Below are 26,836 nucleotides of genomic sequence, written 5' to 3'. Positions count from 1 at the left end.
ATGAAACCCCTGAGATCAGGACAGGTATCTGATGTTACTGTATATAATATAAAAGTGATCATACATGAAACACCTGAGATCAGGACAGGTATCTGATGTTAACTAATATAAAAGTGATCATACATGAAACACCTGGGATCAGGACAGGTATTTGATGTTAATATATATAAAAGTGATCATACATGAAACACCTGAGATCAGGACAGGTATCTGATGTTAACTAATATAAAAGTGATCATACATGAAACCCCTGAGATCAGGACAGGTATTTGATGTTAATATATATAAAAGTGATCATACATGAAACACCTGGGATCAGGACAGGTATCTGATGTTACTGTATATAATATAAAAGTGATCATACATGAAACACCTGGGATCAGGACAGGTATCTGATGTTAATGTATATAAAAGTAATTATACATGAAACCCCTGAGATCAGGACAGGTATCTGATGTTAATGTATATAAAAGTAATTATACATGAAACCCCTGGCATCAGGACAGGTATCTGATGCTACTGTATATGATATATAAAGTATTTGACACAAAAGCCGTGGGATCGGGACAGGTATCTTAAGTTATAACAGTATTAATGTAATCTGAGAGGTATCTTAAGTTAATTTGTTTAAAATAACATACACGTACTTCACATGAAACCCCTGCGAATACGTACAGGTATCTGAATCAAACGGCTGTTTTCACAATCTGCGCATGATCCGTGACCTATGCAAATTCACAGATAGGCCACGCCCACCCGATGACGTAGTAGCGGTTACGCTGTACTGAAACCCCTGGAAAAAAGTGCCTGCCTCTTCTTTCATGTCTTTGATTATCCGGGAGTTTTCAACTCACCTTTTGTCATACACCACGCCCACCAAAAGGGTACCCTTGCTAGAGGAAACGCAAGCCTAATAAAGGTGACCCGTACCAGTAAGTGGAAACGAGCCATTAAAATGTTCACTCCTGGCACCTACCGGACATAATGTTTGTCGTAGCGACATCAATAAAACAAGCATAAAAACTAATATTAAATATATTTTATTTTAAATAACTAGCAACCTTATATTTATCAAACCCAATGCTTTCCAATAACTGAATTGCATAATAAACCTTATAATTTGCTTTTATATTTATATTTAGCGTAGTCTTTTCATTATTCAACATGATTTCTCTATTAATCTAATTTAAAGGATTATAAATAAATGTATATGATAAATAATGGGCAACGCAGTAGCATTGTAACCTCACAGCAAAGGTGCTGGTTCGACTCCCAGCTGGCGTTTGTGTGTTTGCATGTTCTCCCCGAGCTCACGTCGGTTTCTCCCACAGTCAAAGACATGCATTATAGGTGAATTAAATAGCATAAACTAGGTGTCACCAATCTTGGTCGTGGAATCCAGTGTCCCTGCAGGGTTTAGCTCCAACTTGCCTTAACACACCGGCCTGGATGTTGTTGCCTAGCTAGTTGCCTAGCTAGTAAGAGCTTGATCAGCTTGTGTTTGATGATGAAAATGAATGTTACAATTAATTTCATAATCTAATAATACTGAATTTAAATGCAGTCTTCTTGGTGTTATTTTTGCAATTGTGCATTATAATTTAGTTTATTAAGATTCACGTACAACATTGTTCATTTGAATATTAAATAGCCATGTTTTATGTTTATTAATAAAATGCCTATATAGAAAAATCAACTGAGCAGAATGTGAATATAAATGCGTTCATGAACCAGCTGACCACTGTAAACCACAGTAAAACTGTTTTAACACTTATTTTTAAAGACACAAAAAAAATATTAAAAATAAAGTTTGAAAAAAAAAAAAAAAAAAAGCTCAGTCAGCACCCATGTTACATCCGAAATATCTATTTAACAAAAGCTGAAAAGTATCCATAGGTGGCGACAGAAAACGGTCTTCATTCAAATGTAGAAACTAAAAACTTTAATGGCTCAGAAACCTAATTTGCACCCTTTGATGTAAACAAGGCTGCAATCCTAAATGCGCTAAATTTCAGAAAGCCTTTCAATTGGAGTTGCTGTTATAGTTGCTAAAGGTGGAACAACAGAATAAGCCCCACATGGTTAATATTGAGATGGCATTAAAATAAAGGCCTAAAACTTAGTAAATAGCAATGGCATTATTTATTTATTTATTAATATTATTTTTTTGCACTTCAAGTCTGATGAATACATAGTGACATTACTGTCCAGTACAACACTATAGCAAATTCTCCACTATTCAGCTTGGACCATGCTGGAAAACAAGAACAAATTTAAACAAACAAACAAAACCAAAGGTTTCCAAATGTTTTATTCAATGCAAAATGACTTCTGTACTACTACTTCGACTTCTGGGTCTGTGCCTGTGCCTTCAGGACTTTGACAACTATCTTCTGTTCCTCAATGAGGAAAGCCCGCTTGATCCTGTAAAGTAATGCATATAGATTTGGGTCAAGCACTCATACAAAAACATTTTAAACTAACAATCCCAAAACATTTTACTTTTTTGAACCAAGCAAAGGATTCAGAAATGGATGCAGTCTCCCTTTGCATTAAACTTTAAGCGTACTACATACAGAGATGTTTATGTTCAAACAACAATGAACAAAGTTTTAAAGTTGATATCTTAGCGGACCACCTCTTTATTGTATCTGTACCAAATCTAATCTAAACCAAAGTTATTGTAATCTGTCAAATCTCCATCATCAGCAAATAAAATGTAATCTCTAACTAGGAGATGCCATAACCTCTATTTACCATGCTCTTGTGTAAGTGTATGACCCAAGACTGGTTTGAGTGATAAAGCTGTTAACTTTATCGGTTATTAAGCCTGTCACACAAAGAAGACTTCTGGTGTGGTGTTGAAGCTTATAAATCCCCTAAAAGATACATTTAAACTAAAGATAAATTGAAACCTAATATGGAGGGGGAGAAACACACAAGGAATAAAAATAAAGCAGGCTCAAACTGAGAAAGGAAAAATAACCAATGATACTGATGATGGCGAGAAGAGCAGTGAAAATAATGGTAATGCAGGAGAGGCTAATAAGGATTTGCCAAGTCAAGTTTTTGACTATTCGAGAGAAAAGTTGAGCATTAATAGCAGATCTTAAAAATGATATGAAGGAATTTAAATTCTCTTTACTGGAAGATATGCAGGAGTTGAATGACTGGGAAATTAAGTAGAAATTGAAAAATTTTCAAAAATATATATGCAAATGCCAGAGTTATTAAAGCAGAAGAACTCATAAATGATTGAGGAACGGAATATAGAGGATAGTGATACTAACAGAACCACATCAAAAGAGGATTTATTGCCTGGATGTGATAGAGGATCTTTTATTAGCCATAAACACACAGGGAATAAAGTTGTGAACGTGCCCTTGAACTTGGCACACCGCATGGTGACTGAATGCACCTGAACTTGTGGAATTGCCATGGACAATTAACAGTACATTGTGTTGAGGGGAAGATGAACTGGCCTGAACACAACACTGAAACTCTGCTTAAATTTCACATCCTTTTTAGTGGGTAAGAAAACAAACGCAGCAAATTGTGGAGAGAACATGGACATGGCAGAAAACCTCAGGTACTGCCAGTCTCTCCTCTAAAAGCATAACGTCCTTGGATTTCCTTTTTTTTTTTTGTGGAGGGGTTAGTGCAGGGGTGGGCAAACTCGGTCCTGGAGGTCCGGTGTCCTGCAGTTTAGCTCCAACCCTAATCAAACACACCTGCTTATAGATTTCTTGTGATCTTAAAGACACTGATTAGCATGTTCAGGTGTGTTTGACTAGTGTTGGAACAAAACTCTGCAGAGACGCCGGCCCTCGAGGATCAGGTTTGCCTGGGTTAGTGGATCTAGACTTTGCAGCCACTGCCATGAATGACTGCTCTTTGCTGTGGGTTTTTTTTTGTCAATGCAAAAAAATGTAAAAATTCTGACCTGTGTCAGAGGAATGGGCCAAGCGGGAACAGGAGGATGTGGTGCCTTTTTACAAGGCAAGCAGAGATCAAAAGTCTCCTCAACTTTTTCTTAGATCAAAAGTCTCCTCAACCTTTTTCTTAAAGATGCAGTAGGTGACTGTCTTCAGAATTATTTTTTGTTGTTGTGCTGGTTTTAAGAGTCTTCACAGTCTAATAGTAATGATTAAGTAAATGATCTAAATGCGTTTATATGTATTTTTATATATTTGGGGTAAGGCATAAAACTAAAAAAATGTTAATCCACCTAAATATTGTCAGGCCGACATCTCCCATAATTCCAATAAGTAGCTCAAACTGCCTGTCAGCAACTGCAAATTTGGACTTCTGCGTCAAATTTAAGACTATTAAGTATTAAATTTATGACCTATATCAGAATATCAAAAACACGCAAAAGAAAACATAAATCACAAAATTAGGGGTCAAATAAATGTATTTATATTGAACAGTACCAATACAGGTTAGATTGAACTACAGAAAAAACAAACATCTTTATGCTGATTTATATTATATATTTTAACCTGGCGCCGCATTACACACCTCACAAAATGGAGGCTTTTAATAGGTTAGGTTCGCTATTGAGATTTTTTTTTTTAAATGACAGTGGGTGGTCAAAAGAAACAGTAAAATCAGACGAATAAAAAACAAATCATTAATATCATTAAAGATGTTTTTGGGGGGGCCAATAATTTTGTTTAAAAAAAAAACTTCTCAGGTTTTTTCAAACTTTTACAAAAACTTTCCACCTCTCCCACTGCTGTTGCAATTTCTAGCCAAGAATTATTGGTCATCTGGTTCTCCCCAAGATCTTGCATGTACGGATCACAAAAGATGTTGGTACAGACATACCACGTTCAGACAAAAATCTCTTTAAACAGTTTCATATTCAACTCAAAACAAAAAGGAATTGTTCACCCGAGTCTCAAAAAATTCTATTAGCTCCGCTATGGCGTTATTTCACTGACAAATGTCGTGAGTGCAGTATTACAAGTCGAGGGATGCATTTATGTAATACAAGCGAGCGAATCTCTTTGCTTGTGCACCAATTTCCTCTGTGGACAAAACTGCAAATTTTCTCACTTTCAAATATGCACTGCTCACGCACAAGTTTTCTTGTGTGTTCTCAGTACACTGTTCCCTCTTCCTTTCGTGCTTTTTATTATGATTTATATTAGTACACTATTTATTACCAATAACCAAATTACTAAAATAGACTTACATTACATTTCTAATCTAATAAACCATAACATTTTGGCTGTCTGTTATGAGATATTTCCAGGTTCAAACACTTAAAAGACACCGAGAATAGTTTTATTTTTAAAAGCATTTAATAAACATTCAAAAGGTGCACCATACTAATAAAATAAAATTTTAATATAACTAATGCAAGCAAAATTGTAACTGTGACAGAAAATAGGGGAAAACTTGATAAGGTATTATAGCCTACTGTACTATTCACTCTTAAAATAAATCGTATTCCGTTCACATTCTTTCTATTTCATCAGCTTTGCAATAACTAGATTCCTGATAAATTTGTGAATTTTATTTTGTAAGTTTGCTCGAGTGCTATACCAGCATGCAGCCAGTTTGTGTATGCGAGTGTTAATTTGGGTGTATGCAAGAACCAAGTTTATATATATGTGGGTGTATGCATGCATGCATCAAGTTTATATGTATATGTTTAAGTTTCATACATGTTTGAACATAGTATAGGTTTATATGCGAGTGATTTATAGGTGTATATGCACGTGTTGATAAACAAAGATTTAAATCCTACACAGAGGGTGCAGTTTCATCTTCTCTTGATCAGGCTCATTATTCGATTTATTCTGGTTTAAAAAATATTTATATGTAGGCTTGAAAGCTTAGTATTTTTTAAAATTCATACGTTTAGTAGGCCTATGTGTCATTATTTTCGCTGCTCACTGCGCGCAAAACAATAAACACAGATCAATGAGAGTGATTGTAAATGTAAGAAAGCTGAAGAAAGTGACTACATTTGTGTGCACGCGTACACAATGCACCCCAACCATTGTTGCCAGATTGGGCAGTTTTGAATTTGATTGGGCGGTTGTTTTTGCATTTCGGCGGGTTTTGGATAGTTTTTGGGCTGCAATCACTCAGCAACATCTGGCAACACTGCACACAGCTTTGCAAGCTGTTTTTCACGGACTCATTCACAGTCCCTCACATAAACACGCATGCAATTATTCACCACGCACAAGTTACGCAAAACACGAATATCTGACATTTCCCGGAACAAGATCCGGCTCAGATTAAGCACTGTAGCGAACAGTTTATTTGCTGTAATGTTACTTTGCATACACAAATTATTTGCCATTTGTGAAAGGTTTGCAGTTTATGCTGGAGCTCCTCACGCCTTCTTTCAGCTTTTGCTCAGCTTGTACTTTGCCGCAAAAGCTTCATGGTTCGAAGCTTCAAAAGCATGTCTGTGATGTACACTCTTTTCGGCTGAGCACTGAAAAATATTCAGTGACAAATGCTACAATGTATAAGATTTTACATATAATAAAACATGTATGCAAATTTATATTGAAATGCCGGAAATGGGTTTAAATATCATATCATCTTTATTGAAAAAAATTATATCACGATATATATTGATATCGAATTATTGTCAAGCCCTAGCTTATCCATTCTACTATTTACAAGTATTGTAAAGGTGTACATCAGTTACCTGTCTCGTACACATTTGGCACACATGGAACCACCATAGGCTCGGCTGACATGCTTCTTGGTTTTTGAAAGCCTCATAAGAACTTGGGGTCTCACAGCACGAATCTATTAAGAAAAAACCATAAGAGCATGTTTCAATCAAGATGTAAAAGAAATTAGACTTTGTATTAAAGCTTTATACAAGTAAAATACACAAGTAAAATCTGGCAATTTAATTGGATATAACTACTAAATGTGAACTTCTGCTGTGTTACAGGAGTTGTGAGCTTTGTCTAAAATTAAACTACTAGAGCTATTAGCTGCATATATTAGATGTTGTTACAATGACAATGTAGTTACAATCCAAAGGTATGGATGTAACAATTCACTCAGCTCAAAGCATGAATACTCACAAAACTGGTTTCACCATTCCAATTCTCATGTTTTATGAAATAAAAGAACTATTATAAATAAGTTCATGGGAAATTTAAATGCAGGTCAAAAACCTAAGTGGGAATGAGGTTTAGTCATTTGTCATGAAAACATTATTTGTGACTGACGATTGATAAATTGTATATATATATATATATATATATATATATATATATATATATATATATATATATATATATATATATATATATATATATATATATATATATATATATATATAAAAAAAACAATATTAATTTGCAAAGACCAATCAAAGCTATAGATTGCGACAAAAATTATGGCAAGCATGACAACTCTCTTGATAATGAGCAAGATAATATTTAGGTGCTGCATTGGTGCCGTTGAGTCCATGTTTATTTTGAGCGGCTTTTAATTGTATGGCAAAAATGTAGAAATGTCTTGCCTTTAGCCCAATTACTTTTTCTAAAGCTTGAAAAGCATCAGAGACCTAAGCCCCCTGAAAATTATTAATTATAACTGACTTAAGAGCAAAAAGAGTCTTGACTAAAAGCTGAGTATCAGCGTAATTTAAGTGCAGAATGAAATCTTTACGTTAGTCATTTCATAAAATGCTGATCACATTTATTGCATTACTGAAATGCTTTCAGCTGCTGAGAAATTAAAGGAATGACAAAAACCAGCAACCACAGTCAGCACTATTTTTGCAGTTAATTGTGCATTTAATATTAAATAAATTAATAATAATAAAAAAAAGTGTCTGCAAAGATTCCAAGAGGATGTAAATCAGCATCGGGTTTAACACAAACCTCAATTCACATCTTATCATATACAACTTTGTGCTCTCAATGTCATTACACAGAGATATGATGATCTATTTACTGGGGGTTGAGAAAATAAAAATGACTATAATTTAATGCTATTAAAGATAAACAAATTTTGTTAAAAAAAAAAAAAAAAAAAAAAAAAAGAGAACAAGTTGCAGAGTTTAAATTAAAAAAAAAAATAAATAAAAATAAAAAATATCACTGACAGCCATTTAAGCAGGCACTCTTTAGTTTTTGAAAACCTAAATATAAATTTAGGTACCCTAAATATAAAATACATTTGTTACAGGCTATATGCTTAAAGAAAAAAAACAACATTTAAAATTTAATATTTTTTAAATAACCAACGTGGTCATAAAAAATGTTTCAGAACGTTACAGGGTAGTCATTTTTTACATAAAAGTAATAACAAAAAATATTTAAAATGTTCCCACATGGTTATTTTTGGTTATTTCATATAACTTGCAACTACCTGTAAACCAACTACCTGGTTTTAGTTCCAAGCTGCAATACAAAACACAAATAAATAGTTCACTCAAAACTTGTCATTATTTACTCACGCTTCACTAATCAAACCTAATTGTGTTTCTCATTTTTGGTCACCACAAGTTTTTTTTTGTTTTTTTTTAAGCATAAAATGCTTCAAAATATTTTTATCTGTGTTTAAGAGATTTTAAAACGGTTTGAATGAGTAAATATTGAGCGCATTTTCATTTTTGGGTAGCTGCCCACTATCCATTTGTTACTTAAAAAAAAAAAATAAACATTTTCTTTTACAAGTTGTCTGACAGTTGTTAATCAAATCTGCAGTTGTTGAATAATAACAAATAGGGCTGCTCGATTTTTGGAAAAATCATAATCACGGTTATTTTGGTAATAACTGTAATCATGATAATTCAAAACGATTATCAGTTGAAGTCAAAATTATTAGCGCTCCTGATAATATATTTTTAAAATAAATATATCCCAAATGGTGTTTAACTAGCAGCAGTAATTTTGACTAGAATAAAAGCAGGTTTAAATATTTTGAAACCCATTTTAAGGTCAATATTATTAGCCCCTTTAAGCAATATATTGTTTGATTGTCTGCAGAAGAAACTACTGTTATACAATGACTCGCCTAATTACCCTAATTAAGCCTTTGAATCGCACTTTGAATTTGTTTGAATAAATCAGTTATTAAAAATGAGTGATTAAAATAATTATGTTAAGAAATAAGTTGAAGAGGAGAGCTGTGCTGGTCGGACTGCTCATCAAACATCTCCCGCTGGATCTAATCTCACTAGATTTGCTAAACGTGATATTTAATCTTTTTTTCTATATCTAATGACATTCCCCTATTTACTTGTTCACAGGTAACGTGTTTTGGCTGAGCGCAAAGATAAGTTAATGATTATTGCAACCACGTACATTCTGTCTATTGACTGATCGCTTGCTTTATTTCCTATAATGTGAAAAACTATTGCATTATATGTATAAATTATTGATTATTAAAACTGACATTCAGCAAAGCAGAGGATACGCATTGTATTTTCAATGAAAATGAAAGGAGGCAGTGATGTTATGGCTGTTTTATAAATATGCATACAATGAAGATGCAGCACGACACCTCAGCATTTCTGCTGTCTGTTAATTTGTTAATATCAAATTGAAAATAGCAGTTCCTTAAATCATGTTTTTATTTTGTTGTTGAGAAAGTGAAACAACGTAGCCAGGATGATGTGAATAAGGTTATAAAGTACAGTTCCCTTTGAAGATTTACCAGACATGTCCTCAAGGGTTTTCCATATCAAACTTGTGAAGTCTGAACTTACAGGGAGAGGATGCGAGACTGAACTGTATGTATAGGCTAATATTGAGGAAAAGCCCCAAGCAGATAGGCGACTCTCTGCAGCCCCGCCTCCGTTTTTAGATGTCTCTGTTTTCAACCATCCACACTGAGACGGAGCAGCAGCGTTTTAGAATGAAAACGGCTTCTCCAGCGTTTAAAATGAAAACGCATTTGTTTAAACAGGGCCTTAGTGTGCGAATGAGAGCGAATGCGAAACAACCGTGTGTAGAGGAAGCGCAACAGGTGCTCGTGCACCCACAGTCCTGCTGCTTTCAAGAGCTCAAGATTGAAAAATAATATATATATATATATATATATATATATATATATATATATATATATATATATATATATATATATATATATATATATATATATATATATATATACACACTTTTGTAAGGAGCAGCAGTCACTGCTTTCATTTTAATTATTCTTTAAACAAATTAACAGGCCTAACATTAACTGTTTGCACGTGTTCATCCTTTTATTATCACACGCAGTATGTTTTTACCTGCTTTCTTTTGCTTGGTTACTTTTGTAAAGATTATCATCCTTTACAATAACATTGCTTTAATAGGAGATTAACTCCCTATTTATGTTTAGTTAACTGCTGATCTAAGACCTTTAGCCAGGCCAGATTACTGTGCATATTTTAGATACATGACAAAAGAACTTTTTAAACATCAATTAAAAAAGTTTGGTTGAATAAAAAGTATGTGTAGCTATATTTCACTTGTTTTGACGCATTTAAAATTTGTGGCAAAGAAATAATTAAATAGAAATAATTGGTAAGAGATAAATTTGGTAAATTCCTAATTTTGAGCCCTGAAAAGTCATGTGAAATAAAAACTGCATTGTGTGTGTGTGTGTGTGTGTGTGTGTGTGTGTGTGTGTGTGTGTATATATATATATATATATATATATACGAATACTTGATTCGAACAAATACTTGAAAAATTATTTGTATTTGGGGGCAAGAAAAGCACTATCAAAAAGCAGCGTTTCCTCATGAGACCACAGTGCATGCCCGCGTGATTGAGTGTGAGAGAATGAGAGAGAGAGAGAGAGAGAGAGAGAGAGAGAGAGAGAGAGAGAGAGAGAGAGAGAGAGAGAGAGAGAGAGAGAGAGAGAGAGAGAGAGAGAGAGAGAGAGAGAGAGAGACGCGCGCTCAGTCAGCAGTGGGAGGGCGGGGCGGAGGTGTCTGACACAAGCTTCACAGCAACAGACAGAAGGCTCGGCTGAGCGAAAAAATACTTAACTGCATCGCTATTTTTGTTAAATAGATTTTTGTACCTTAATTGGGTTCCAAAGGCAGTTTATAAACTTGTAGCGGAGTTGAAGCGGAGTTTGTTCGGGATTCTATTACGCTGCATTTTTGAAGTTTGCAATCGGGTGCTCTGTTTACGCAACGTTAGCTCTGTTAGCGCGGTAATTTAGACAATAAATTGTTGACAGAGTAATGTTAACGTTTGTTTATAAAGGTTACAACGATGCTTTTGCAGTTGTGTATGAATAGTATGCACTTATGGGAGTTATATGGTACGTCTAAATTACTGTCTTTTGCAGACATCAAGATATATGCTATAGGCTAGTTAACCTTAGCATAGCTTCCCGTCACATTTTATTAACTTGAAACTCTTCAAATACATTTGGGCACCATGAAAAAATGAGACTGCTGCCGAGCCATTTCTTGGTCCTCCACCAGTCAAAAGAAAAAAAAAACCTTCATGTTCTGTGTGGAAGCATTTTACAGTCAGTGGAGCTGCAGATAAAAAAACTGATACTGTATAATGTGTGCAAAAGTAAAATCAGATCAGAGGCAGAGATATTAAACATCTGTCAACATCTTCTATCCATAATCATTCCTTTTCGGCTAAATCCCTTTATCAATCTGGGGTTGCCACAGTGGAATGAACCACCAATTTATCCAGCATATGTTTTACGCAGTGGCTGCCCTTCCAGCTGCTACCCAGCACTGGGAAACATCCATACACTCCCTTTCACACACATACAATAGGGACAATTTAGCTTACCCAATTCACCTGTATTGCATGTGTTTGGACTGTGGGGGAAACCTGAGCACCCGGAGGAAACCCACGCCAACATGGGGAGAACCCAGTCAGGGCTCGAACCAGCAACCTTCTTGCTGTCAGGCGACAGTGGTACTCACTGTGCCACCGCGCAACCTTCTATGTAATGTATTATCACATGCACTAAAAGCATCCTCTCCTGATACTGTCTGTAAACCCCCACCAGCATCAATCCCCTCAATCAGCACAGCTATGTTCTGCTAAATCCTCCACAAGCACCAAACCATCAACACAGCCACATTCTGCCCCAGCAAGTCAGTTTCAAACATAAAAAAACAAAAAACAAACTTTGTGTCTGTTTTGTGGCAGGCAGATGACAATAGCAGGGCTGTATCTTTTAGTATTATATAGAATACTTTTGTTCTGCCAGATCTCCCAGGCAGGGTTTTATTTAGATTTATTTAGTTAATTTTAGTTTTTGGAATTCTGTCCATTGGAAAGAAGTTCTTTCAGAAGAAGAACAGTTTTTTGAAGTATTATTTGTTTTTATTCTGTCTATTCAGTGTCCTTCAACAAGAACGGTGGTGGTGGGGTTCATAATATTCACCATGGTATTTTATTAGTTGTTGGTTTAACCATGGGTGAGATAATGGCTTTTATGTTATTTTCTTTTCAATGACATTTCTTGTCACATGTTCAAAAACAACAACCAATACTGCATATCTATAATTTATATAATGGGTATAATTAAACAATACTTTCACTATAACGTAAATTAGAAGTGTAATAGAAAAAAATATACATTTTTGCGCCATTTTGAATTTTACTCGAATACAAATACTTTTCCCCCCTCAACAAATACAAAACCGGCTGCTCCGCACATCCCTAATATATATATATATATATATATATATATATATATATATATATATATATATATATATATGGTCATTCCATAAAAATGTCAACCTTATCATGAAAAAATAAACTTTTGACCAAAATAACAAAACCTATTTAAATTTGCTCATTAAGGTCTATATTTTATTGTAATGATGTGCTCTTGTTGAATTTTAAAGGAAATTGGTTTGTTTATCCATGAAATATGAGGATTGTGCCAATGGTAAATTTCATTATAATCCAACCACATTTCGTGCTTTAGAAAAAGGGATTAAAGACTCACCTTTTCCATGCTTTGTTAACAGTAATCATTCTGCAGAAGGATTGGAGTCTGTAGTATAAATAATTACCCATACTTTTTCATAACATTACTGCCCTTTTGATTTATGAGCTACATATTTAAGACATCATGCAGCTTCGGTCACGTGTCACGTCCGTAACGATTTAATGAAAAAGTTTATATTGTGAAATAAATATTATAACAAATAAAATGAAACTTTGTATACAAAGCCACAATATGTCCATACTTATGATCGCCAACTCATCTCAGGTCTTTGCTTTAAACAACTACAATTTTGCGTTACGGACGTGACCATTTTTGAACTCCTTATTAATATAAGCCAATGACTAGCACATATTTGTTCATTATGATGCTGCATTACAATTACTGACTTACATTACATAACATCCATATGTTATATCAAGAACTGAACATTTCAGTTAGCTATAAACCATTTTAGTAACATTTCAAAAATAAATGTTTAATAAAGAGAACAACATTTTACATGCCATAATCTTGGCGCATAATCTTGGTGTTTTGGCGATGCAGCACCTTGTGTTGAAGCACTTCTTGTTTCTTTTGTAGATAGGGTTACTGACCGTCAAATAATAGATCAAATAGTTAAGCTACAATTTATGCCAAACTAGGAATGCTGATTTCGATTCATTTTGCCAACCAACAACCGCTCGTCAAGCGATATTAACCGTTAACAGATTAATATCAAAATATTATTTAATAAAAAAAATTGACGTGCCTATTTTGTCTGACACATTAAATATTGCATTTTAAAATACTGATTTAGGTTATTTTAACATGCGAACAGCATACAGAAGGATCGAGCATCTTCACGCACCTGCAGTGTTTTTTAGCAGCACAGAAAAACTGAATAAACTAACAAAAATAATAAAATAAATCCTGCTCTAAACGTTTTTACTTAAATGACAAATTAAGATTACAAAACGAAAACATTGACTGAATGCTTTTTAAGAATCAGCATAGACTGTCCAATCGTGTTTTTTTCTTCTTCCGTCAATTAAAAAATATTAGGCTAGCTCAAATAGATTGCTTTACGGAAAAAATGCATTCAAATAATGCTCCGCTGTTATAATATTACAAAACCTGTCAACATTTTTAATAGAAGTCATTAGTTTATAGATTATGTCTTAATTATGATTTATTAGCCTATTTCCTCTGTCTTACTTGCGGTTCATGTGCGCGTGCGGTGAGTATAGATGAAAGATAATGACAATGAACCATAAGGCTTTAAACCTATACTTTTTGTTAAATATAGGCTAAGGATATAACAATTTTGTTATTTACATGTGATACTGTATTCATTTGCATGCATGTTTTATAAGCTGTAAAATGAAAGCATCAGTTTGGTGCGAAGTTATCCTAAACTATTTGGCTTTGTTTGATTTGTAGATTAGGCTATGTAGGCTATTTAAAAATGTATATAAGAACTAATAATAACTGTTATTTTCCAAATGGAAAAAATTGGTTTGTTGGTTAGTCTGCACTAAATCATCAATATATAGTTGAGTTTATGACGCGGCTCCAGGCAGCACAGACGACCAGCATCAGCGCTGGTTCGTCAACTCCTGTGTCAAACTGTGGGCAGAATATCCTTCTATCATTTTGCTTCTTTGGCAAAATACATCTGTAAGCACGTGTTTGCACGTGTTACTGTTCTGCGAGTTAACAAATGTGTTGCTCATAGAGGCCGATCACAACGAACGCGCTTTTTCATTCCAGAGACGTGAGGCGCTCCGCAATGCATTTTATATTGACAAGAAAAAAAGGAGCATGGTGCTGTTTTGTATGTCACTATTGGTAACAACTGAATCAGCTGGTCTATTGTGCGCTAATGTTGCTGTCAATGTTGTCATAATTTAATTTTTAAAATAATATTATGAAATTCAAGAATTGTAAAGTCATACAACTTTGGATGACTTAAAAGAGCGACCACAAGTCTCTACTCCTTTATTAAAAAGTTCACCGTATCTTGACAACACACTTTGTCACCTCAAAGGAAACCCCGCCTCTGCTTTCATTTGATTGAAGAATGAAAGACGCCACTGAGGTAACATGCTTTTCCCCTGGAGCTCACAAAGCGGGCAATGGCAAAACGCCAGGCGCGCATGCAGGGCGCAAAATCAATAACCTCCATGCATTTGGTCTTTTCCCATTGCTCAAAATGTGCACGCCGTGGGTCAGGCTGCAGGCACTTGCACAGGCCACAGCGGAGTTTTCATTTCATGCAGAGCATAAATGTTTTTTATTTTATTAATTAAATAACTATTTATAAAGATAAATTATCATAGCGACAATTAATTTTCCAAGCCCTTTATCCAAAATCTAAGCACTTTCAAAGCTGGAAAAAAGGCTATAGCCTACATTAAAATGAAAACATTTTCAAAGATTTCAAGCACCCGGCAAACGTGCTTGAGTGCTTATTAAAATTATTTTACAGGCGGCAAAATAAGAATAAAATCTTGATATTGATCTAAGCTTTATTGGAGTATTTAATTTGTTAGTAAATCGATAGCACCTGCAGCTGTAATGTCATTCAATATTTTACACAATCGGTTATAAACTATAGCCTAAAAATATAAACATTAGTCATCCATCGTACATGCCTGCATTTAATGGCTATTTTTCACAAAACCTTTCATAATAAAGTTCTCTCTCTCATCCTGGTCCTCTGTTTAAATTTTTTCAACCTGTCCTGAAGTGACTGCCGACGAGAAAAAGAAAGCAAGCGCGAGTGGACAAATTAAGCTATTTATTCAATCGACTAACACATTAACTAGAATAAACTAAAATAAACTTTGTCAAATATAATATTGCCATAACTGTGACACAACTAGATTTTGAATATTCGCCACGTAGACACGATCTTACGCACTAACAGTCGGGCATTGATTCAATTCAAGTTTGTCTGGAAGGAGCCCGATAAACATAGGCCTATTATAGCTGATTATGTTTATTATCAATTCTATATTATTCAGAGAATAAAAGCACCATGTTAGCATGCACCACTGTTTCTGAAATGAGTTTTGAACATTCGAACGTGCGTTTACCTTTAACAACACACATGCCATAATACAAATTATATATAACAAGGTGATATCTATTTATTAATTGTGCAACCTTACCATTCAGATGTCTCAAAGGTTAAAGTTTATTGGTTTACACACCCAACAGATATCCACAAATAGGTCTTTTGTCAAGTTTTGAAAGCATTTATCTGATTTTCATAATGTGTCAACTCTCAATTTCAGAGCAGTCACGTCCGTAACGAAGACAAGTCACGTCCGTAACGATAGTTTTCCCTCATTAATGCAAAAATGAAAAACTAAATAAAATGAATTATAAATTTCCCATGCAGACCCAACCCTTATCCTTTTGACTGTTATATATATTTTTGGCTTCTGCATTTTTTATTCACAGAATTTTAACCAAGTATGTCAACTCATAAAACTCAAGTCTTTTTTTTGTCACGTCCGTAACGCACTCATTTTGCTGTCATTTTAAATATAAAACACCTGCATAGACTGATATTTTTTTTGATGCCTAAACTCCATGGTTAAGGGGTAATAAAAATATAAACAGATATTTCAATATTCTGTTAACATATACATTCTCCGAGTATATACGTTTCATTTTTTTCTGCAAATGTCACGTCCATAACGCTGGAATCAGCCATATATAATTATATGAACACATCTATAAAATTATATGAATCACTACTTACTCCACGCAGTCTGCCGGGGCAAATTCCGCAAGCTGACTTAGGTGACTTGCCTGTCTTCTTCGTGTACAGGTACACAATGCGGTTACCTGGAGTACGGGACCTGCGACCGAAAGCAGCCGTTAAGTGCAATACTTGAAGCTTGAATTGAACGCGGTATAGTGACTTATCACTTGGTAACGTTACATAAAAATCTTTTACGTCAAGCAACCGCACTCACAGCCTGGTCTTGTTTGACGCAGTGTTGTAGGAAAGTCTACGGCGATATGTCAGGCGCTGCACCATCTTGACCTGAAAAAAACAACCGTGTTCAAGTTCATGCTTGGCTGCGTTAAACTTACAATGATTTATTAATTTATACGTTCACAATTGTTATACTAATACTAGTACATCCACAGCCTGCTGAGTTCCTTTTAACTTCAGCGGTCACAGCGTCAACTTGAAGTCCCAAAACTCTATTTTAGGCAACATAATTACTTAATGTTGCAACGGTATCTTTCTGTTAGACTGTAAACTATTTACATAACTCTGTATATCGTAAATTTAATCTTTAACAACGGCAGATGACGACGGATAGCCCGAGTCCAGTTTTAAGCGCAAACGCTACACGCCATACCTTTTAACACACCAGACGGAAAAGGAAGTACGATGGACGTGGGGTGAAGGTTCAAGATCTGACTGCAACGGAAGTAATTCTTCTTCTTCTTGTTTTATGGCGACTAACTCATTAACAGCATTATTGCCACCTACTGTACCGGATGTAAGTATGTGATTGTGATGAGTCTGAATTTTAGAAAGTGGCAGGAAAAATACACGAGAAGGAAGGGAGGGAAAGGGACACATAAAAAAAATTAAATAAAAACAAACTTTGGATGTTTTACATTCTCCAATCTTTGCATTCAGACCACATATTCATGTCAGTGCTGCATGCTCAGCTCCTCTAACATAGGGTCTTTTTCACCATAATTGACAATACTCTCATCCATAAAAATATTAGCCTATATTCTAGAACCTAAACCTGAATTCTATATATATAATAAACACTTTACATACTTGCCAATCCATTATACATTTTCCTAAAATAGTTTTATATATCATTTTTCTTGCCCACACTTGAGTAAATAAAAAATCACTACAAATCAAAAAGATATATATTCTCTACATATAAAAAGTTCATGATCCACTTTTTCAGTTACACCACATACGTAATTAGAAGTATTCCCTTACCATTAATTAATGTGTTAAAAGAGATACTAGTTTATTCCACAGTCACACCAAAAATTCGGGACATTAAAATTGGTAAGCTAAATTTTATGGACAAGAGATGTACAAATATATTTATTAGAAAATGTCTTATACAGGAATGCTATTCTGGTCCTATTAAAAGAAATTATATTTTCCAACATTTTAATAAGAAGTTAGTTAAAAAAAATTAGATGCAAATATTTGACATTTCCTCTTCCTCCAAAATACAAAGAAGCATATTTAAAATTATGTATGATATTTACCCTGCAAAGGAGTTTCTAAGAAAGAGATTTAATGTTAATTGTAATGTTTGTCAATTTTGCAATTGTGATATTGAAACTGTTGATCATCTATTTCTTCATTGTAATTTGGTTAATTCTTTTTGGTCAAATGTGGAAGTCTGGATAAAACACTACATTTCAAGGTTTCCTTCTATTTGTTGGGACATTGAGAAATTTGGTGTGCATTTGGACAGCAAAGATGATGACTTTACTGCAAAGTGTTTACTCATTTTACTTAAATTCCTTATCCACAAATGCAAAATTTGTGGATGAAGCAGCTCCTCAATTAATTGTGTTTAAAAAGGATTTTGCCACCTATGAAGCTTTAAAAATAATGAAAGGTGAGAAGGCTATAAGATTATATGATTTGTTTCTTAAATGTGGTTTTATTCAACCCCTTACAGAGTTTCTGTTAGATGTCTGCATGGTATGTTGTTATTTATTTCTTTTTGTTTCGTTTTATTAAGTTATTTTGAACATTGTTTTTTATTTATTTTTATTTTTTTGTTTGGTTTTGTACTTAATTCACTGTATATCTGACATGTCTCAGTCAGTTTGTGCAAGATTATGTTTAGACTGAATTTGGCCTAAATTGTTGTTTTTGAAAGGCAAATAAATTTTTTTTAAAAAAAGTTCTACTGGGGCTGTGTCGCAAAAATCTGGTTAGCTGACTGCTTGGATAACATAAGCTCATTTGGGCATCGTGTTTGTGTGATGACAGGTTTTGTGCTCACAATGACTTTTGTTTATATTTTACACTTACAGTATATCCATGTTTTTCCCAGTGATGGGTTGCAGCTGGAAGGGCATCCGCTGCGTAATAACAAATGCTGGACACGTTGGCGGTTCATTCCGCTGTGGCAACCCCTGATTAATAAAGAGACAAAGCTGAAAAAAAAAAAACGTTACACCACATACATCACATTTCCCATCTTCATGTGGACCAATCAATACAAGTGTTGCTTTAAACCCTGTGTGTCCCAATCTTAATCTTGATAACCACACTTCTTTCTTTTTTTTCCCTTCCTTGATAGTGTTGTCCCAACTGTCTGCAGTATCATCTTTCAGTATGACTATTATCCAGTCTAATTTGCCATTTATTGAAAAGTTTTTCCTTAAAATTAATTTTACCTCCCTTTTCCCCAAAGGTAGATTCACCTCCTGCTTATTTAGTGCTTGCTTTGATAATTTGTTGGCAACTTCTTTACCGGATATCCCAATATGGAACCCAGCAGAAATAAACAATTACTCATATCTTCTTTAATCTATATAAAGATAAAACTTCTGCTATTAAATCCTCTATATCTGATTTTGCATTTGCTATACTAATTAAAGCTGACACTGAATTTGAACAAATTACTAATTTGGTCTGACTTGTTCAACCCATTCTAATGCTATGATTATAGCTGTTAACTCTGTGTATACTGATTGGGCTATTTTAAATAAAGTATTTTGAACTCTGGAATATTGACACCTATTTCTATCTTTTTACAACTATTCCTTAAATCCATCTGTAAAAAAAAAAAAAAAAAAAAAAAAAAAAAAAAAAAAATATATATCCCAGCCGGCACACGACCGACCTTCAACGTTGAAATATGGTTGAAATAAGGTCAGATGTGTTTTGAGCGTTGAAATAATGTTGATAGAACGTTTAATGTTGAACGGTTGAAAAACAGCCTGCATATGACAAGGCTTCAACGTTGAAATGTGGTTGAAAATACGTCAGCGTTGCTTTAATGTTGAAACAATGTTGAATGATAAATGGTTGAAAAAAGTTACAGAAATTCTTGTACAAATCAACGTTGACATTTTTTTTATCATGATCTGTATGTTGAATTAACGTCATGGCTTCATCCAATATTCAACATGTTTGGTTACCATGGTATCGGAGGACTAGGCGCACGCGGCCACGCGCAGCGCTTCACTTCACTTAATTACGAACACCTGACCTGCAGTGCAGCAGAATTCAGAGGTAAGCGTGTTTTTAGATGCTTTAATGTTTTATTTACCCCCCGATTTTGTTTTACACACAGTGTATCTTAAATGTGACTTGGTGTAGTGTTTCGAATTTTGAAGCATTTAAAACTTTCCAGTTTGGTTTTTAGTCGTTTGCGCTCGAGGTAATGTCACATGTTTAACGTTAGTCTAAATGAGCGTTTTTATGGCAAATTCAAAGCGATAAACTCCAAACGCAGTTTAAAGTTACTTAGCAACGTTATAAAACAATATCCTTTTTATACGCTGTATCATTAGTGTTATTATTACAAAGTGAACTGCTGTCGTTTCACTGTTGTTGTTGTTGTTTTTGCTTTTACTCTAGAGACGCACTAACTTGCACAGCATTGAATGGAAAAGGCTTTATCCATGTAAGTTTACTTTAGCTTTAACTAAGCTATCTGTTAAATCTTCTTGATGCTTTGGTTGGTGATATTCTCTTTCTAATCTGTTTGTTTATTGATTGTTAGGCTATGTTGTGATATTATATTGATATTATTATTGTGAAATCATGTTGTGATGTTATACTATGTGACAGTATTGGGGAACAAATATGTATTTAGTTAGAAATTAATGCTTAAATTACACTTTGTATAGTGGCAGATAAGAGGTGTAATGGGTTTTAATTTTCTGGGTTTTCTGGAAGGTCCAGTTGAGGGGCATCAAGAACACGCAGATGGCCTAAACCTGTATCAGCCTGGACAGACTGCAGTTCTGCTATTCCACGCCAAGGCTTTTGTATGGATGTCTGACTACTACTGTATTCTCTAAAGGTATTACTGGAGCAAAACAACAGCACCTGTTACAGTGAAATTTGTATTAATAAAAATAGTGATACATGTGTAGCAGGTCCAGTACATGTGATGTCATTGAGAAGTTGTTTTTATTAAATGTCCTTAAAACAAGTAAATAAACATACTATTTAAATAAATCTAAATATTAAAAACTTGAGGATTAAGATGAGAAATGAAATGAATCATCTGTCTTGCGAAAGGGGTGTACTTAAGAATTCTGGTGTTTTCCAACTGAAAGGGATAGTTCAACCAAGAATGAAAATTTACTCACATTTTACTCCCCAAATGGTTTAAAACCATTATGAGTTTATTTTGTTGAACAAAAAAAGAGGCTATTCTGAAAAAAAAAACTAAAAACCTGTAAACATTGACCTCCATAGTAGAAAAAAATACTATAGAAGTCAATGGTTATAGATTTGCAGCTTTCTTCAAAATATCTTCTTTTGTGTTCAACGTGGTCAGTAAATAACGACAGAATAAACATTTTGAACTATCCCTTTAATTCTCTGACCTACATGCAGACTTTTGTAGAAGTGCTACTCCTTCTAGAGTTTTTCTCAACCATATGTCTAAAAAGCTTCAAACAGCTTTTACAGTACATGTAATGGTTTACAACAACTTGTAATTATTAGATGTGTTGAATGTTTCATGATTCTTTACTGCAGCCTTTGTTAAAAAAAAAAAAGTAATTTTTTTGAGAATCTGAAATTTGAATTCTGGAAATGCTGGCACCGGTGGTGGCGAAGGGCTTCCTGACGATATCACACCTTATTCTTCACTTCTCTTAGTTAGGAATATTCAGATGGATGAGTCAAAATTATTGAGTGGGACGATATTATAGGACAAATTTGGATTCAATAAAAAATAAATATTTGAATTTCACTTTGTATAATAGCAGACACCAACTTAGTTGTAACCTCGTATTTCATTTATTGCAGGTTTTCTGGAAGCTCCATTTGAGGTCATCAAGGACATACTGATGGCCTAAACCAGTGTCAGCCTAGACAGACAGACAGACAGACAGACATCTATTGTAGTTCTGCTACACAAGACCAAACTCTCTGCTTTTGTATGGATGTCTGACTAGTACGGTGTTCTCTAAAGGTATAACTGGAGCAAAACAACAGTATCCGTTACAGTGAAATTTGTGTTCATAAAAGATATGTGTAACAGGTCCAGTACATTTGTCATAAAGGTTAAATCACAGTAAGTACTGTAAAAATAACTTGTTTGCCTTTGCCACAACAGGTCATGGTGTGTGCATACTGCTCGTAGTAAACACACATGCTGATCTGATGCGGGAGAGCTATACGCAAACACATTTGTATTTACTGTTTTGTTTTGCCTCACTAAAGTGTTGTTGGAGCTTGGTATGTTCACAGTTGAAATCACTGAAGTCCCATGGAACGTTTTGACAATGTGTTTTGTGCCTTATCTTGACAATGACCATCTTGGGACTATTGCTGTCTGTAGAGGATGAGGAGCATTTAATCTAAAATATTTTAGTTTGTGTTCTGAAGATTAACAGGTCTCTGGGATGACACAAGTACTTAATAACAGAACCTATATGAACAGTTAATGTGACATGTAATAGTGAAATAGTGGTCCTACATTCACAAATGTGAGCCATTATTATAAGACCCATGTGAACATGCAATTTTTATGATACTAATAATAATAGAATAACAAATTGCTTTTACTGTTGTGTTTGTGAGAGAGAATCAAACTATATATTCTACACATTTTCTTGATGATTTACTGAAATATTTGTCTACATGTTCCACTGTCACAGGTGCTCAGTTTTGCTGCAGTAATGCTAAACACAATAGATTTACTTTATACAAAAAAAAAAATAAATAAATATTTAGCATGCAGACCTGCAAAGTGAAGGAGTAATGTCAGGTTTAGATTATAGCATGAGTTTTCACTATTGTGAAAGTGAAGCCATTCATTCACAATGAATTGGAATAGCAAACCTCATTATTGATTTTGTAGGAAACTCACCTGGTGTTTGAGAAATAAATATGTATTTAACTGCTAGACTGATATAGATGTTTAAGTGTTTTACGCTTGATTTTTTTGTCCCAGGGCCATCTTTTACCTCAAGTTTTTCTCCCAACCTATAAAACCTCAAACAGATGTAATGTATTTTACTTGTGATTCTTATTTGTGAGTGATGTTTTTTATTTAATTTTTTTTATTGCAGCCACTTTAAAAATGGGTATTTTGTAAACTTTGTAAACGGAATTGTATTTTGGAGACTGTGATGGTTGAAGCATAGTTTAGTTACTTAGTTTAATTTAGTTAGTATCTGTCTTTCTGAAGACGGTAACACTTTACAATAAGGTTGTATTAGTAAGTGTTAATGTATTTACTAACATGAACAAAGAACAATGAAGCATCTTTCAAATAAAGAAAGTACAGTTCATGTCAGCTCAGTGCATTAATGTTAACAAGCATACATTTTGATTTTAATAGCATCGGGACATATTTCAATTAATTAAATGATTAATAAATGCTGTACAAGTATTTGTTCTTTGTTCATGTTAGTAAACATTAACTAACTTTAATTCATGAAACCTAATTAAAAAGTGACTATTTAATTGTATGCCTTTTTCTGTATTTGAGCATGTATAGTAACCTGCATGGTTTTAATGATGTATGCTGTAAATGTTGCTGTATATTTAGAATAATTGAAATAATGAGGTGTGTATTAAATAAATTGATACACAGGCTAAGTTGTGTATTTGTGTCGTGTATTTTTAATTAGTAAAAATTTGTTTGCTATATTTATGGACTTTGCGTTGTATGTAATTCCTATTTAACTTACGTTGAAATGTATGACGGTGAAACAACGTCACGGTATCAACGTTGATCCAATTTGCAAAACCGAAAGGTAATTCAACCTTCATTCAACGTCTACAAAACGACCATAATTCACCCATGAAAAAGGTAAGAGTGAAACAACGTCATGAATTCAACGGTGAATCACCGGTGGTGTTCCGACGGTGAAACAACGTCACTATATAAACGTTGATCCAATTTGCAAAATCGAAAGGTAATTCAACGTTGATCCAACCATAGACCTGACGTTGATTCAACGTTGAATCACCGTTGAAATGCCGGCTGGGATATATATATATATATATATATATATATATATATATATATATATATATAGGGTTAAATAAAACAAATTATTCAAAAAGGCATTTCTTTTTTCCCACTATATTCATCTTTAGGTTTACTTAGCAAGCTTAAATCTACACATGGTTCAGGAGCTCTGCATAGTCGGACATCAGTGAGTGGTATATTGAGACAGAAAATCATGTTGTCCATACCATATTCTTTTAGCCAACTTTTTACTCTTCCATCTAAAGCTATCCGTCCTTCATATGAGCATTCTCAGCAATTTTCTAGTACTTTATCAGTAGGATGGTTACTAACTGATTGTTGGAGATTGATTTTCTCAATATATACTTATGCTGATCCATACACAATGCAACCATAATCCAAGCAAGATTGAATCAATGCTTCATACATACACAGCAATGTACTACGACTATAGCTCCCCAGTTGCGACTAGCAACTGAGTGATTACAATTTATAATCATTTTACATTTTGTTTAGACTTTATTTATAAACTTTCCATGTTAACTTTCATCTAACCATAAACCAAAGTATTTAAAAACAGGTACTCTTTCCAATATCTGATCATATAACTTTAGATCTGTTTGTACAATTTTCTTGTTTTTTCTAAGTATCATGTATTTTGTTTTTGATTGTGAGAACTTTAAGCCCCATTCCAGGGACCATTCCTCAACTTTATTAATTGATTCCTGTACTCCTTTATTGACATTTCTAATATTGCATCATCTTTTCCATAATGCTCCATCGTCTGCATAAAGTGCAAGTCATATTCCTACATTTATAATCTTAAGTGTTTTATGAATTTATAAAGCACCCAGTGATAAAATTTTACTTCTATACTTTTGTTCAATTTAATTAACAATCCCTCCCTTCATAGGTTTTTGCTTATGGCTGTGCCTCCTCCCAAAAACCTTCACCACCCAACATTAGCCCCCTATGATGTCCAAGGACAAAATAACACACGCCCATTGTATCTATAAGGTATTTCACCAGGTAAAATGTTAACACTTCTTTTACGTCTTCCCCCTGTGTTTTCATCAGCACTTGGAAGATAAACAGAAGTACCCACATTCATCAAAGCAGAATAGAAACACCCAGACCACCCCCCTGTTGGTAGTGAGTGGAATGCTCTCCACAGACCCACACGGCTGCTGATGACGTGTCAGTCGGGCTGCCAAATGGACACGTGAAGTATCTTCTTGTACCTCTGATCACTTCTGTGCGGTTGTACGGTGGTTTGTTCACTGTCTCTATCTTCAGTCTGCAATCAGACCAATGCTCTCTCGAAGGATGACACACACACACACACACACACACACACACACACACACACACACACACACACACACACACACACACATCTCCTCTTGTATGCACAACTCGCAGAGATGGTAGCATTATTCCAGATCTCTTATTCATTCATGATGCTTCACAGCTCAAATCAGGTGTTGTTTTTGGAGCTATTGCCAATGTCTTTTCCAGCCTCAAAGACATCTGTCATCTGAAGTTGTATCAGGCACTTGGTGTCATTCCATGCTCTCACCGTTAGGGGGGCTGCACTCCAGGAGTGGTACATTTACAAACATAGCCAGCAGCTTGTGTTAATTTAAAGCTCCCTCATCTGTAACAGAGCCAAAGTGCACGCCTTGTTTCCTTGGTATTGTAACATAGTTTCTTTCACTGGTGTGTTCACTCCTTTTCCTCTGTCTCCACCATCGTTCCTAATTCAGGCTTTCTCGCTTGTCATCATTGGCTCAAACACGGTCCTACGAGAGCTTTGACTGGGTCTGGAACTGGTTTCCTCACTACAATTGTGAAAGTCTCATACCAGTCTGCTCCCTGCACATCAATACCACAGTAACAAGTGCCTACGTCAGACATTTTCACCTTGTTGTTTCCTCGTCGATTCCTCTTCTTTACTTCAAATCGGTCATCTGTTCTGTATACAGCTGGGTTGCTATAGGCCTTTCCATCTTGTCACTTGCATGAGTCTTTGCAAAAGTATACTTTGGCATACTCAGCCTTGCTTGTGCCCTCCTACTCTGGTCTAGCACAATATGGACAGTTGTGAAAATAAGGGTTACAGGAAAACTTTACCGCTCCCCCTTCAGTCAGGGTCACCACTTTCTCTTGTCCACTGTAAACTGGTATGGCAATTGTCACCTTTGATGCTCTCTTGAAACGCAGCCTTTTGGAATGGTTTGCTTGTATTGATGTCATCCCTGTTTCTGTGCAGTTCTCTGTGCCAACGTCAGGCTCTGCTCTGTATTCGATTGCCAGCCCCAGATGAAAGAAAATGACATAACACAGTGTCAGTGATAGCAACAGCAACCACAGCGTGGTTTGTTTTAGCCCACACATTCCAGGCACTTCAATTCAATTCAGCTTTATTTGTATAGCGCTTTTACAATGTAGATTGTGTCAAAGCAGCTTCACATAAATGGTCATAGTAACTGGAACAGTGTGGTTCAGGTTTTAGTGTTTAAGTTCAGTTCAGTTCAGTTTAGCTCAGTTCAGTGTGATTTAATCATTACTGAGAGTTCAAGCACTGAAGAGCAAATTCATCGATGCGTAGCTCTACCAATCCTGAACCATGCGAGGCAGTGGTGACAGCGGACAGGGAAAAAAAACTTCACCTGATGGGAGTGAAGAAAAAAAACCTTGAGAGAACCAGACTTAGT

General features: G+C 34.7%; 1 protein-coding gene, 1 long non-coding RNA gene and 1 pseudogene across 5 annotated transcripts; 1 reads left to right on the top strand and 2 right to left on the bottom strand.

Moving 5' to 3' along the window:
* Positions 1-2,293: 2,293 nt before the first annotated feature.
* Positions 2,294-17,330, bottom strand: rpl34 (ribosomal protein L34). 4 transcript variants are annotated; one of them, XM_087259030.1, is made up of 5 exons: positions 17,069-17,330; positions 16,911-16,981; positions 16,694-16,793; positions 6,680-6,783; positions 2,294-2,424 (listed from the first exon to the last, which is right to left on the bottom strand). In XM_087259030.1, the coding sequence occupies exons 2-5, from the start codon at positions 16,973-16,975 to the stop codon at positions 2,340-2,342; spliced, it is 354 nt and encodes a 117-aa protein (XP_087115156.1). In that variant the 5' UTR covers positions 16,976-16,981; positions 17,069-17,330; the 3' UTR covers positions 2,294-2,339.
* Positions 17,331-20,112: 2,782 nt separating this feature from the next.
* LOC147843227 (uncharacterized) lies at positions 20,113-23,743 on the top strand. The gene is made up of 4 exons (XR_015496365.1): positions 20,113-20,188; positions 20,537-20,582; positions 20,858-20,984; positions 21,944-23,743. It is a non-coding gene; the product is annotated as an uncharacterized LOC147843227 (long non-coding RNA).
* Positions 23,744-25,596: 1,853 nt separating this feature from the next.
* LOC147836151 (uncharacterized) lies at positions 25,597-26,528 on the bottom strand (annotated as a pseudogene).
* Positions 26,529-26,836: the final 308 nt, after the last annotated feature.

Source organism: Danio rerio, chromosome 7 (genome assembly GCF_052040795.2).
Source record: "Danio rerio strain M-AB ecotype USA chromosome 7, GRCz13ab, whole genome shotgun sequence".
Taxonomy (NCBI): domain Eukaryota; kingdom Metazoa; phylum Chordata; class Actinopteri; order Cypriniformes; family Danionidae; genus Danio; species Danio rerio.
The sequence above is the reverse complement of the archived record's forward strand: the minus strand, read 5'-3'. Positions and strand labels throughout refer to the sequence as shown.